This window comes from Pipistrellus hanaki (genome assembly GCF_964339955.1).
Source record: "Pipistrellus hanaki genome assembly, chromosome: 15".
NCBI lineage: Eukaryota > Metazoa > Chordata > Mammalia > Chiroptera > Vespertilionidae > Pipistrellus > Pipistrellus hanaki.
This window is the reverse complement of record NC_140517.1, coordinates 21,456,987-21,470,807: the sequence shown is the minus strand read 5'-3', so window position 1 is coordinate 21,470,807 and position 13,821 is coordinate 21,456,987. Positions and strand designations below refer to the sequence as shown.

Sequence of the window (13,821 nt, the reverse complement as noted above, 5' to 3'; positions counted from 1 at the left end):
AGAGCCATTTTTTAAAATCCTGTGCTGGATACTAGCCCCCAAGGATCCTGATCCCTGGGACCTGTGAATATGCAGTCTTTTATGGCAAAAGGGACTTTGCAGATATAATTAAATTAAGGAGCTTGTCATGGGGGGGATTATCTCCGCCCCCAATGTAACCACAGGGTCCTTGTAATAGGGAGATATTTTGACTACATAGAAGAGAAGGCCATGTGACTGAGAGGCAGATTGGAGTGATGCAGCCACTAGCTAAGGAATGATGGCAGCCACCAGAAGCTGGAAGAGACCAGGAACATAGTCTTCCCTGAAGGGAGTGGCTGAAATCTGCCTGCAGCCTAGAGATACAGGAGGCCAGAGTATAAATAGATGTTGTTTTCCGCCACCAAGTTTGTAGTTAACTCGTTATAAAAACAGGAGGAAATGAACAACCTTCCCTCTGAGAGGGTTTTCCTCCTAAAGCCATCAGAAGGGCCCGTTACCAGCACAGTGGCCCTAAGGACTAATTCAGGGGGAAGCCCCACCTGGAGCAGTTCATAAGGAGCTGGAACCACACTCCCTGTGCCCTCTGGCAACGCCACACTCAAAGAGAAAACGAGTTTTCACCGTGTCCGGAGGCATCATGGGAGACATACCTAAATTGTCTTTGGTCTTGCTGGTTGGTTTGCAGTAGACGACCAGGTCTGAGAGCTCGATGGCGATCGACTGGTTCTTCTCCCAGTATTTCATGTTGTTCTCCTGTTGGGGGCCGACTGCCTTTAGTTTCAGACCTCAAGCCAGGACCCTCGAAACCCTATCGCCCCAGTTCACCTGGCCTGCCTTCCCCTCCTTTGCTTCCCCTCTCGCTCTTCTTGGCCCTCCTGCATGCTCAGATCTTTGACGTGGTTGAATATTTTTCCTTGCCCCTGCCCCTCCTCTCTTCCCTTCCTCTTCCTGCCAAAATTCTTGACCAGGTTATTTCCACCCGGGATTGGTGTCTGTCACCACACCACTCTCCTTAACCCTCTGCTCCCGGGCCTGACCCTTCCCCTGAAACCACTGTCAGAGTTCCTCCAATTCTAGTTCTCCAAGCCCGTGGCCTCATGTCCTCCTGGGCTCTGTAGACCACAGCCTCCTTCTTGTAACTTGCTGTCCCCTGCACCCTTCTCCTCTGAGGCTGAGGAAGTGTGCACAGCCTCTTCCTGCCTCTGATTTCTCTAAAATGCCCCAGAGTTCACATCCCAGGTCCCCTGAATCACAGCAGTGACCTCCTGGCTCCTCACCCTGCAGCTCCTGTCCTTTCTCCTCTGCATTCCATCAGTTCCCTCCTCCTGGACCCTGCCCAGATCATTCCTTCTCCAGGAAGCCTTCCTGGATTATTCCAGGAAGCCTTCCTGGATTACTCCAGCCAGGACTGGAAAAGGATATTGCCTTCCTCAAATCTCCCAGAGTGCTCACCTTACACTTACAGTGTAAGGCCTTGCTCAGCCTTACACTGTCTCTTGTCTGACTGTCCTGCATTGATGCCATTCATCACTATTGCCCAGACCCTGTTTCCCCCTGAGACATGTCCCTTGGGAGCAGCACCCTGTGAGGAACAAGTGTTCAGGTGGCAGGTAGTGAGGGGGCTACTTAACACAGTGGTAATGGCAGTGGAAACCAATCAGAGACATGGGTTTGAAAGCAGACCCTACTATTTATTAGCTGGGTCAACAGGGCCAGTCATAGACACTCTCTCTGCACCTCCGTTTCTTCAACTGTAAAATAAGGCTAAGGCGAGTACTCTATCTTTAGAGAATTGGACAAGAAGGCCTTAGCACTCCTCCAGGCTTGTAGGGCCACTCAGAAATGTCCCCCAGGCAAAGGACAGAAAAATTCCCCTCTTTACACAGCGGGTGTGGGACTAGATTTCTTGTGTAAGAATGCCTTCAATCCATAAGTGGACCTTGGCAATGACCGGCAAAGCCTTTTATATGAGCCCCAGCAGTGACCACCTCACCAGGACAGATTAGAACATGACTGTAAGCCTCTGACATTTGTTCTAGCTCATCTATGCATGCCTAACTTTCACCAGCCCTTTCCACCCTTCCTGAATGCAAGCCATAATGGTAGGGCTAGAAGGGGTGCTGTAGGTGGGATGGGCCAGAATAAGTGGCAAGGATGTCAGCCACATAGTTAACAGCAAAGAGCCATGAGGAAAACAGACGGACTTCAGGTGTTTTCTCCTGAACCTTATATCAACGTGGCTTTGGATTCGGGTGGTTTCACCGTGGGGTGGTTTGGAGACAGAAGACCCCAGAGACAACATAGTTCACCTCCAATGACAACGGAATTGCTTTAAAGGTGTGTGGGGGAGGGACATCCCTGCAGTGAACTATAGAACTTTGGCCTCACAAAGCACAGAGCCGTGACAAGCTATGGGCTTCCCTTGTTCCAACCTTAGCAGGAGACGTATTAGGTTAAGATGAAATACCACTTGCTTCCTCAAAAATCTTATAACAATTACTTTAAAAAATGGCAGAACTTGCCCGCCAGGCCATCTCAGAATATGAAGTCACAACCCATTGCATGGGCCAGGCTTTGGAAACTCACTAACCAGATGGATCTTAGAGATGGTCTTGTGCCACGGGTGGAAGGAGCCCAGCGACTGTGTAAAATCACAGGTCCCTGAGCATGTTCTTAGGGGCGGGCACGACGGGGAAGCCTCGGTGAGGAGCTCCTAGCAGTGAGTGGAGAGCTCCCCTCCCCTTGGTCTCCCAAAGGCAGGAGGGGGCCTCCTTCCTGTTCCCGCACCAGCTCTTCCTACAGTTGGGTGTGCCCAGAGCAAGACTCCGTCAATTCCAGTGACTCTTTTTTTTTTTTTTTTAAACCTTCATATACTACTATATTAAGACTTTAAAAAGCCTTTCTCATGAAATCTTAGCAGTTGTAAAAGCCAATTAAAGAGGAATGTAGATCAAAGAGAGGACAGCAGCCTTGAAGAGCGAGGCTTAATTTCCGAAGCCTTACGCAAGAGAGGAGAGAAAGGGGCAGAGGACCTTTAAGTCATGTTTCCCTCCATGAACAGCGGAGGAGAGCCAGGATGCACCAGTCAGAGGAAGGTGCCATCGCCATGCCTATACCGCTGAGCCCCACTCTCAGACCACTTTCAGGGGAGGTTTGGGTGCCTCGGAATAAAGTCTACAGCAGTGTTTCCCAAACTTCTCTCATGATGAGAATCACCTGGTGGAGTTGTTAAAACACAGATTCCTGAATCCCAACTAAGAAGTGCTAAACTAGAATTTTTGGGAACATATAGGTAAAATTGCATACCTAACTTAGTGCTCTGTATATAACATCTGTCTTAGAGCACTAGTTAAGTATACAATTTTACCTATATGTTCCCAAAAATTCTATTGTAGTTTAGCACTTCTTAGTTGGGATTCAGGAATCTGTGTTTTAACAACTCCACCAGGTGATTCTCATCATGAGAGAAGTTTGGGAAACACTGGTCTACAGAGAACAACTGCTAAGGGCTTTGTCACTGGTGTTTTTCTCCATCCTTGGCTTTAGGGGCCCAGAATCACAAATACTAGAACATGCTTAGGAGGGTCACGTGCTGGCAAATGGTGCCATTCAGTTCATGATGGTCACCATTCAACCGGCAATGAGAACACACCTGGAAGAAGTTAGGGGGAAAAATGATCTTTCAAATGTACCTTGGTACAGTGCTGCCCCCTGGTGCCTCAGAGCTGTTCTACATGGAAGGCCCGGAGGCAAATGCGATACCCTGACCAGGAAAGATGGAAACTTGCTGACCACAGCTCATCCTAAGTAACTGGTGATGGTGTGACAAGACTTGGGAAGAATGAGGACTCATATGTGAGGCCTCTGACTAGACCCTGGGACAGGAAATATGTCAGGTCCTACCAGGGAGGGTGCTTATCCTACCAGCTCTCCTTAGAAAATCTTCTTAGGAAGAGGACATCACTTTAGGCTGTGTCAAGGTGGCCAGAGACTGGCCAAGAGTGAGGTCCCCCAGGGGCAAGGAAGACCAGGCTGCTGATGTCTCTCTCCTCCCAGTACAATGAAGGAGGAAGACCCATCTACTATAACCAGAGTCACAAGGGCCCAAGAGATCCTGGGAAAACTTTAAAACCAGTCCTTTGGGTCAAGACCTGTCTTAGAAGCACGTGTGCATATGGGAAACCCTAAAACTTCTTCCCAGTTCTACAGCCACAGGAAAGAGCAGACGGCACCTTACACCTCCCCATACCCTCCTGATGTGACGACAATGTGGTGACTAAATACCATCAAGAGCTGAGCATTTGATGTACATCAGGCACCAGCCTAGCACTTCTCACGCTTCATCTCATTTCACCTTTGGCTCCTCATTTTGCAAACAAGGAAACTGAGGCCCAGAGAAGTTTAGTGACTTGCCCAGGGACCAGCCCTGCCCGGATGCAAACTCCAGTCTGCCTAGAACTACCCCTCCTGCTCTTACCCAGGACACTTCTCAAACCACTTCCAGCCCAACACTAAGCTCCGGTCAGGAAAGTCCTCACCCATCTAGAGTGGAAGTTCTTCCACAACACAAACCATTACATTTTCCCAGGGCCACTGCAGGCCCAGGGAGGTGAGCTCAGGGCATGCTCGCTGTAGGAGGGATCCCACCTGCTTTGAACAACGTTTAGACTAGAGACAAGAAAACACTCAAAATAAGGAAGGCAAAACTCTCTTGTCAAGCTATGGCCCTCAACATCAAGAGTCACTGCACACACTCTGACTTCTGAAGGTCTGCACTAGCCCCGGGGACCTCAACATCCCTTCCTCTTCAAAACGATTGGCGCTCTTATTATCCGAACCCACCCCTTCTCCTCCCTGGATTCTGTGTGGCCCCTGGGCCCGAACCTCCTGCTGCCGAGAGCCACCCACGGCTCAGCAGAGCACACCAGGCCCACCCGGGCCCAGCTGAGCTGAGGGGCCTACCTTGGTGTCGATCTTCCAGGTGATTTGCCGGATGCTCTGGAACCACTCGAAGAGCTCCTCCACCCGGTCCGTGGCAAACTCCACCGGGGGGTCACCCTGCTTCTTGGGCTCCAGGATAAAGACGAAAGGCTTCTGGTTCTTCCCGTGCGGGGCTTTCACTTTGTGAGAGAATAACACGAGCCCTGGTCAGCCTGGTAGAGAGCCACGAAGACCAGCCTGCACGCGGCCCGAGCCACGTCAGTCATGAACCCAAAAGCCACTGCGTGGGCCGTGCTGACAGGGACCTCTGCTTTGTGCCAGGCAGTGTCTCCACTCCCCATGTCACTGCTCAAGCTATGCAGCAGCCTGAGCTGTGTTCTCCAAACAGACCCACATCCTAACCCCTGGTGCCTAGAAATGTGAATACAGTTGCAGATATACTTAAAGGACCTCAGGGTGAGGCCATCCTAGAGTCATCTAAGAGCCGGCGTTCTTATCAGAGAAAGAAGAGGGAAACGAGACACAGACACAGGGATGGCGGCCACTAAAGGGATGGGGGCAGAGGCTGGACTGATGCAGCCACGAGCCAAGGGACACCGGGGGTGGCTAGCAGCCACCAGGAGGTGGGAGGGAGGCATGGAACAGATTCTCTCTGCAGAGAAGTTTTCTAGGTAAGAAAATGAAGGCCACGAGAGGATAAGGCTCTGCCAAGTAACATTAGTCACTGAGATCTCTGGGCTTGTCTGTGCCAGGCAATATTCTAAGCAGATTACATACACTGTATCTCATTCCATCTTTATTTCAACCTTCTGGAGTGCTACGCTTGCCACGCCCATTTTACAGGAGGAGGAAACAGAGACACACTGAGGGGAAGTGACACATGGAGGGTCACACAGCTAGTCACGGCAAAGCTGAGGCTCGAGTCAGACCTGGCTCAAGGCTCCTATCCCTAACCACTCAGCCACATGCCCATGCTCTGCAAACACGGGGCAGACGACATACAGAGCAACATAAGTGAATCTCAGCTCAGCCATGAACTTGGTGGGGACCTCGGGCAGGGCTGGTGGTCACTTAGGGCTTGGTTTTCTTGCCTGTTAACTGAAACCAAGAATCCCTCTCTTACCTACCCTATCAGGTTGTTGTCAAGAAAACACACACACACACAAAAAAAAAAAAACAACAGGTAATAAATAGTAAAAGCAAAGAGCTGACCCTAGAAGCAGAACGTTCCTGGCATTATTGTTATCTGAGACTTAGGACCCTGCTCAGGCCTCCCCAGCAAAAACACTGGTGGGAACAGGCCCAGGCTAATGCATGGATGGACTGCACGGAGCTGTGGAAACACGGCTGCTCAGAGAGGCACTGCGTGGGCTTCTTGCCCAGTGTTCTCACTGCCTTCTGTCCCTCCGTGTGGAAGCTGCTGCAGCCCCGCTTAAAGGCGGGCCTGGCCAGGCTCAGATGTACTGACGGCTCGGAGGGTGAGACTATCACTGGCACCGTTGTGTGCGCCTGGGTGCGCGGGCTGTGCAGTCACATCCCCCCTTGCACCAGACTCCAAGGTGGGCAGGCCAAGGTTTCCCCATGCCCAGCTGAGCAGCCAGCAAGTGGAGGTTCAGAGAGAAGTGACAGATCCAGGGTGTCATAGCAACTGAGAGGCCGAACTGGGCTTACAACCAGACACTCCTAACTCCATGCTCCTCCACAGCCGGGCCAACAGCCTGGCTCCTCTTAAAGTAGCGTGGGAAACCCCGGCAGATCTCTGAGATGATGTTTGGAATAACAACATTAAACATTCATCTAGCCCTTCCTCTCCACCAGACCCCGTGCTGGCACTTTATAGTTATTAACAGCAGGCATGACACTGCAGTCAGCAACCAGCCTGGCCCAATACTCAACGGGAGCATCCAAGTCAAGGCCAGAAGGACCCAACGAAGGCTGCCTCCCTGCAGGGGGTGGTTCTGAGGCCAGATTGGAGGATTTGGGTGGGAATCCAGGCTAACGCCATGTGTGAACGTACCAACGTTATAGGTGTTGAGATCCAATATTCCTTTGCAAAGAGACCCTAAGGGATTGTCTTCAATAATCTGTGAAGAAATAAGACATAACTCATGTTAGCCTTAACAGGTACAATCACAAAAGACAACCTGTTTCCAAAGCACACCGTTTAGCGGAGACACTGCCGGTGGAACTGTTTAAAATGCATTTTCATTACAGGATACATCCGAGGGGAAAGAGCTAACTAATGAAGTGTTTTACTGATAGGGACTCAGCAGTGAGCAGGTGCCAGCAGGTTCGGCGATTCATTTTCTAATCTGTAAAAAAATGTGCCTTGTGAATTCTAGAACAGGTTTCCATAGATCTGATTTCAAAAACATCCCAGACTCTTTATTCTGACATTATGATGAAATGGGACTCTCTATTCTCCTAAAGCACAACTCAAGAACCTTCTGTGACTCTCCACATCCTATGGGAGCAACATCCACGCTCTGTTATCTGACTTTAAGGCTTTCTAGGAGCCCCTATCAGCCTTCCAGCTCTACCTCCCACTGAACATCTGAACCATCCCCGGGTCCAGGTGAGATAGGGAACCCCTTGTCTTAGGAGATCTACCAGAATTATGCATCTGCCCATTGCCTGCACACCCCCATTCCTCCACCAGGCTAATGCTCTGTGGGTAGGGGCATCATGGACAGATGCAATAAGGGGGTTACATCTCTGCCTCCGGTTGAACACACTGAACACAATCACGTTCCCACCACCACACCTTTGCTTAGGCGGTACCTTCCACCTGGAATTCCCTTCTGTCGGGCTCTTGCTGCTGATTTCTAACTTAACTTTTAAGGTTCAAATGCCCCTTCCTCCACGCCAGCCTTCCCAGATTGCCCCAACTCACTTGGCAAATTCCTTAAACTCAAACAGGACCTTAAAGCCTGCGTTATAAAGAGTCCATGCCCGGTATAGTGCTGTCACGGTGAAAATGGCTTATCTTTGAGTCTGCTGGGCAAGAGGAAGCAGGACACAGAGACCAGGTTTGCCGTGTCACCAGGAAGGCCTCAACGCACCTTCCACGTTGGCCTGCTTGCTTAGCCACACCAAGCACGTTCGTTCTGAATGTCTGGCTGGCCAAACGGAATGTGTTTCATTTGCAAGCTGCTTTAGGCAAAGGACATATTCCCCATTTGGCCATTTTCACTCTAGAGAGATTTCTCCTGCATATTCAAACCTTTCCAGCCCAGAACAGCCTGATTAAAATATGAGGGCTCGTCACAGTGACTTTCACCCACAACTGATTTCCATGTCACTCTGCTGCAGGGCCCCTCGGGGACCACACGCCATCATGTATAAAATATAACCACTGAGGTGACTCAGCGGATTCCCCGAGGATTAGCAGGTCTCTCCCTGCAACGATGGAGACTCACCTGCTTCTCGAGCTCCTCCACATCAACCGTTGAAATGTCCTCGACGTAATTGGACGGGAAGTAGTGCTGGATTTTGGTTCCATAGTCTCCTTTCCACCTAGATAAACACAGATGACATCAAGGGCCTTGCTGGGCAGTGTTAATTCATTACTGTCCCTTAAGGCCGCAGCTGCTGGTGAGAGAAAGGCCAGTGACCGAATGACCAGAGGAGGTGTTGAGATAATGGTGCATTTCAAAGGGATCCTCTGATTTTTTATCAGCAATGAATGGGATTGGGGGTAAGTCCTCTTGCCATTTGGTCAAACTCATGGAGCCCATACATGAATTAAGTTAAGAGTGTGCGCTCTGGAATCAGAAGGTCTGACTTCAAATCTCAGCCTGCTGTGTGACCCTGGACAAGTTACTGTACTTCTCTGGGCCAGTTTGTTTGCAAAATACAGGCTCAGCTGTCTTGTGGGAAGATGAGATATTGATCTTGTGAGGCGCTTGAATCTCTGCCAGTGTTCATGGTTATGAACAAATTCTTACAGCTCTCAGGTAGAAATCACCCCCACAGAACCACCTACAATGGCGCCTATGGCTGGGCAGCAAGTTTTTCTTCCCACGTGAACAGAGGGAAGAGCTAACTGGACCTCAGCTCACCAGGTACCCTTGACCTAAAATGTGTCTTCTTCAACCCAGGATGGGGCCACTGCATAGGGCACAGGACTAAGCTGTAGAATAAGAATTTGAATTTAAAATAATGCCAGGCTTATGGAATGGAAAGAGCCTGAGCTACTTAGTAGCTGTGGAAGTTTGGAAAGTCTCATTTGCCACATCTGTAACGTGGGGATCATCATAGTAAAAACTCCACAGGGTCGTAACGAGGATTTGGTCAGATGAAGTCTGAAAGCTATCAGCACAGTGCATGGCACACAGGAAGACCTCAGAAATGGTAGCTGCTATTATGATATTATGCTATGTGATTCAATATGATAATAATTGGTGTTTATCCGCTTTTCCGCATACAACATGCAGGTATCAAGCCATTTCCCAGAGAAGGTAGAACCGGTCAAAGCCAGCTCAGGGCACAGAAAACAAGGGTCCGAGCTCAGCCGGCACTTGTGTCTCACCACCAAAAAGTGACCCGTGAAGTGCATCCGCCAAGCAGCTCAACCTTACCAGCCCCCGGGCTCCTTGGAGACGTTGTGAATGAGGGCGCCACGGCAGAAGCTCAGCTCGTCACTCTGCTTGGCTTTGTAGTCATACAGAGCTTTCACGGTTCTCTGAGGCTTTCAGGGAAAACAAGAAGAAAAAGGTCAGGCAGGCTGATGAGCAAAGGGAGGCTTCTGCATGTACTAGTACTGTCGTACATTTAGTTCTCCCTAGGGAGCCAGAGGCTTCAGTCCAGGGTTACAGCACCATCTGCTGGCAAGTTTCTAGCATTGCAAAGACTCCATAGTCTCAAAAAGTCACCAGTAGAGGTGGGGACTGGTCAGAGCCAAGGGCACTCCAACCATCCAAAACTGCTGCATTTCCTCAACACGCCTTTCAGATTAACCCATGACCACCACCTTTGAAGTCCTCAGAGCCCATGCTCAACAACCCTCCCAGAAGTTCAAACTCAACACCATTCCTGACCATCCTCGGCCTCACCAATATTTACCAGGCCAGGGGGCCCCTAACTGGACTCCTGCAGGACACAGACATTTTGCAAGAGTAACCGAGGCACTCCTCCATGAAAGCCATCAAAAGGTGATCTCAGTGGAAACAACCCAGAACTTACTCAGAATAAAATTTTTCTTCAATGAATTTGCTTTAATGCCTGTGTGGCAAGCACAAATCCATGGCAAAATGAATACCCGTGCAGCAAGCAAATATGAATCGTAAAATCGGAAGCTGTCAAACCTGTTTAGATCAGCAACAATCCCCCTCCCCCCACCAAGGAAAGGTGAACAGGTTTTACAAGGAATCCAGTAAAACTAATCCTTCAAGCAGAGGCTATGGAGTCAAACATGTGGGTCAAATTACTGCTCTGCTCCTTACTACTATATAACCTTGAGGCATTCCCAGATTCAATTTCCCCATCTGGAAAAGGGGAATTAAAACTTTACATGCTTCACAGGGTTAAGACTATTTAATGAGATAGTGCATGACAAAAAATGATAATATCTAGCATTTATTAAGAGCTTGCTATAGTCTAAACACTGCTCTAGGCCTCTTATCTATAGTATCTCCTTTAATCTTTCCAACAACCATATCACATAGGTGGCAATGTTGTTATGCCCATTTTACAGGTGAAGAAGCTGAGGTTCAGAGAGATGAAGTATCCTTCCTTGCCCAACGTCAACTGGCTGGTAGGTGGCTGAGTGCAGAGATGAATCAATCAATCCGAGTTATTGCCACAGTTTATGATATTCCTTAAGAAGCAACCTAGTCCTAGCCAATTTGGCTCAGTGGATAGAACATTGGCCCACGTGGACTGAAGAGTCCCCGGTGGTTCATTTCCGGTTAAGGGCACAGACCTCAGTTGCAGTCTCGATTCCCAGCCCTGGTTGGGGCTCATTGGGAGGCAACCAATCAATGTGTCTATCTCACATCGATGTTTCTCTCCCTCCCTCCCTCCCTCCCTTCCTCTCTCTCTCTCTCTCTCCTCCTCCTCCTCCCTTGCACTCTCTCTAAAAAAAAAAAAAAAAAAAAAAATCAGTGGAAAATATCCTTGGGTGACGATTAACAACAGAAAAAAAAAAAAAAAAGGCAATCTAATCTGGGTACTGCAAGTTCTACCATAGAAACCCCCAACCAGAGGCTGACCAGGTCTCCTGCCCTTGTCTCCCCCGCCTGCAGATGGAGCCTAACTGCCCCTCTTGTATCAGAATCTGAGCCACATCTCTCCCCCTGAATCCCCACAAGCCACTGCCAGGCTCCCAGGACACAAGGAAGGTACAGCCAGTGGCAGAGGTGGGGGTGTCATGTAATGGCTTCCACAAGGAGCAAGTCCCTGGCCTGACAGAACCATCTGACCCAGCAGGCAGCAGCAATGCCAGGTGGCTAAGAACACACACCTGGCAGCCAGACTGCCTGGGTCCAAATTCCAGCTCCACGCCTTCCTGGCTACGTGACCTCAGCAATTACTCAACTTCTGTGTGCCTCTGTTTTCTCAGCTGTGCAATGAGCACAAAAATAGTACCCACGGCGTGGGGCTGTTAGGAGGACTAAGCTGTCAAGTACATAGAACAATGCTGGATGTGTGGTCGCGGATGTGGTACCTGTTACTATTCATCTAGCATTCCAGTTCTAAGAACGCATCCAAAGGAAATTATGCTAGAGATGCCCAAAACTTCACAGGTCAAGTTCATATGAGGGTTAGCTAAAGAGCAAGAGACCAGAAATGACCCAGCTGGCCACTGGATGGGGACACTGCTAACCTGGCACAGCCACCCAGAATGCTCCACAGCACAGACAGCATGCTTTTTTAAGTTAAAATTCCAAGCCATGTATTTCATCTCAGTGGCTTGGCCTTCCAGGTGAGACAAACACAGTCAATAAGAAGGTTAGTGTCGGAGAAGCCAACCCTTGACCAAGTGGCCAGTGAGCCAAGCAGAATGGAGGTGACAGATGCGGGTGGTGGTAACTGTGAAACGCAGGCCTAGACCAGGAGAGACAGAATGCCCAGCAGCCGTGCCAACAGCCACGGCATCAGGACAGTGAGACAAGAACGAACTCTTGGTCTGTTTTTCAAATGTGTTTTTTCAATTGCCACACCCTTTTCTAATCATTCATAGTCCCAGCTTTATTTCCAGGCATTCATCTCAGTTGGGCAACGTGCAATCAAATTCAGCATGCAGTCACATGTTGCCTGGCTCATGTAAACTAGGAAGATTTTCTCTACAACTTAACGTAGTTGCCAGGGTTTAAAAATGGGGAGCTTGCACATAAAACACCTGAAGTATTGGCTTCTCTTACGCCAGTCAGAGGAAGATAAATGTCACATGACCTCACTTGTTTGTGGAGAACAATGAACATTAACTGATGAACAAAAATAGATCCAGAGACATAGAGCATTGAACAGACGGATGAACCCCAGAGGGAAAGCAGGGGAAGGGGAGAGGGCGGGGCAGGAGGGGGGAGGAAGGGCGGTAAGAGATCAACCAAAGGACTTGTATGCATGCATATGAGCATAACCAGCGGACACAGACAGTAGTGGGGTGAGGGCCTGTGCTGGGGGGGCGGGAGGGGGGGAGCAGGCGGGGAGAGGTCAGGGGGAAAGGGAGACATATGAAATACTTCCAACAATAAAGTATTGGTTTATCTTGATAAATCAGAAGACCTGACCTGCTCTCTGGAGAGGCAAGGAGGGCTGTCCCTGGGGAGTCCCACCACCGGGACATCCCGCTGACATGAGGCCCGGCCATTCTCATTACCAAAGCATCCGCCTTTAATAAACGTTTTTTGCTATCAAGCGTACGCGTTTCGCACACAGCTTCCTTTGCCGACAACTTGTCAAGACCTCATTTCTTGCTGAAAGGAATTTGCATTGGCCAAGAATTAAAAGTTAAAAAAATAAAAAAATAAATTTGTCTCTAGATTGCCACAGAGCCCACAGTGCATCCCCTCTCTGATGAGGAATTTTATACTGATGGTGGCCCCGGACAGCCCCCCCCCAAAAACAACAAAACAGGAAATTCACATCCTTCCTCCTCCTCCACAGGCTCACACTACATTTGAGGTGAAACCTGAGGGAGAAGGAGCTGAGGGCTGAGAGTAAGACCAGCCCTGCCTGCGGGAAGTCACTCCGCTGCAGCCGGGTGGGAGTATGAAATGGTGTTCTCGCTGCAAGGTCAGTGAACGAGACAGCATTTATAAACACCACCCACTCAGCGGGCGGGCAAGAAACATGTGAAAGACTTTTAATTAGAAACTGTGTGGCCCAAAGGTGATTCATCAAATCTCAGAATTTCAGTGAGGCACAGTCACATTTGGAAGGAATTCTATTAACCTCTTCCCTGAAACTAGATGTCATGTTGTCAATCATTTCCTCTAAAAAAAAAAAAAAAAAAAAAAAAAATTTTTTTTTTTTTTTTTTTTTGTTGCTAAGTTTCCCAAAACGTTCTCTCACCCTATTATGACCAGGGGCGGGGGGACCGGGAGAAGGGATTGGACTCGGTGTCAATCTAGCGACCAGGAAAAAGTGTAAATTAAAGGTTGGCACTGTACCATAGAAGGATTGATTTCACTGGGATCCACATACATTCTGCTGACGTCATACAGGGAGTTTATATCTCTTTCCTGAAAAAGAACAGAGAGAAGTAAATGGAGCCATCCCTGCTCCTGGGACGGCCCAAGGACAGAACAAGGACTGCAGAGCCCTACGGTTTCCTGCCCTCTAGCAGAGGAGGTGAAACCGCACAGTTTACTCATGCCCTGTGGGTAGAGACAGTGAGACATCATAAACAAGTTCCCCAAAACTGGGAAATTTTACCCCCAAAGGAGAAAAGCC

General features: G+C 49.2%; 1 protein-coding gene across 3 annotated transcripts in view; it reads right to left on the bottom strand.

The window, feature by feature from the left end:
• PLCG2 (phospholipase C gamma 2) overlaps nt 1–13,821 on the bottom strand; it is a 148,793-nt gene that overhangs the window by 36,806 nt on the left and 98,166 nt on the right. For all 3 annotated transcript variants that reach the window (XM_084905552.1, XM_084905553.1, XM_084905554.1), the window contains exons 21-26: nt 13,539–13,610; nt 9,504–9,613; nt 8,343–8,439; nt 6,941–7,007; nt 4,945–5,102; nt 633–735 (exon numbers count right to left, since the gene is read on the bottom strand). In XM_084905552.1, coding sequence (XP_084761678.1) covers nt 633–735; nt 4,945–5,102; nt 6,941–7,007; nt 8,343–8,439; nt 9,504–9,613; nt 13,539–13,610 — 607 coding nt within the window. The remainder of the gene's footprint in view (nt 1–632; nt 736–4,944; nt 5,103–6,940; nt 7,008–8,342; nt 8,440–9,503; nt 9,614–13,538; nt 13,611–13,821) is intronic.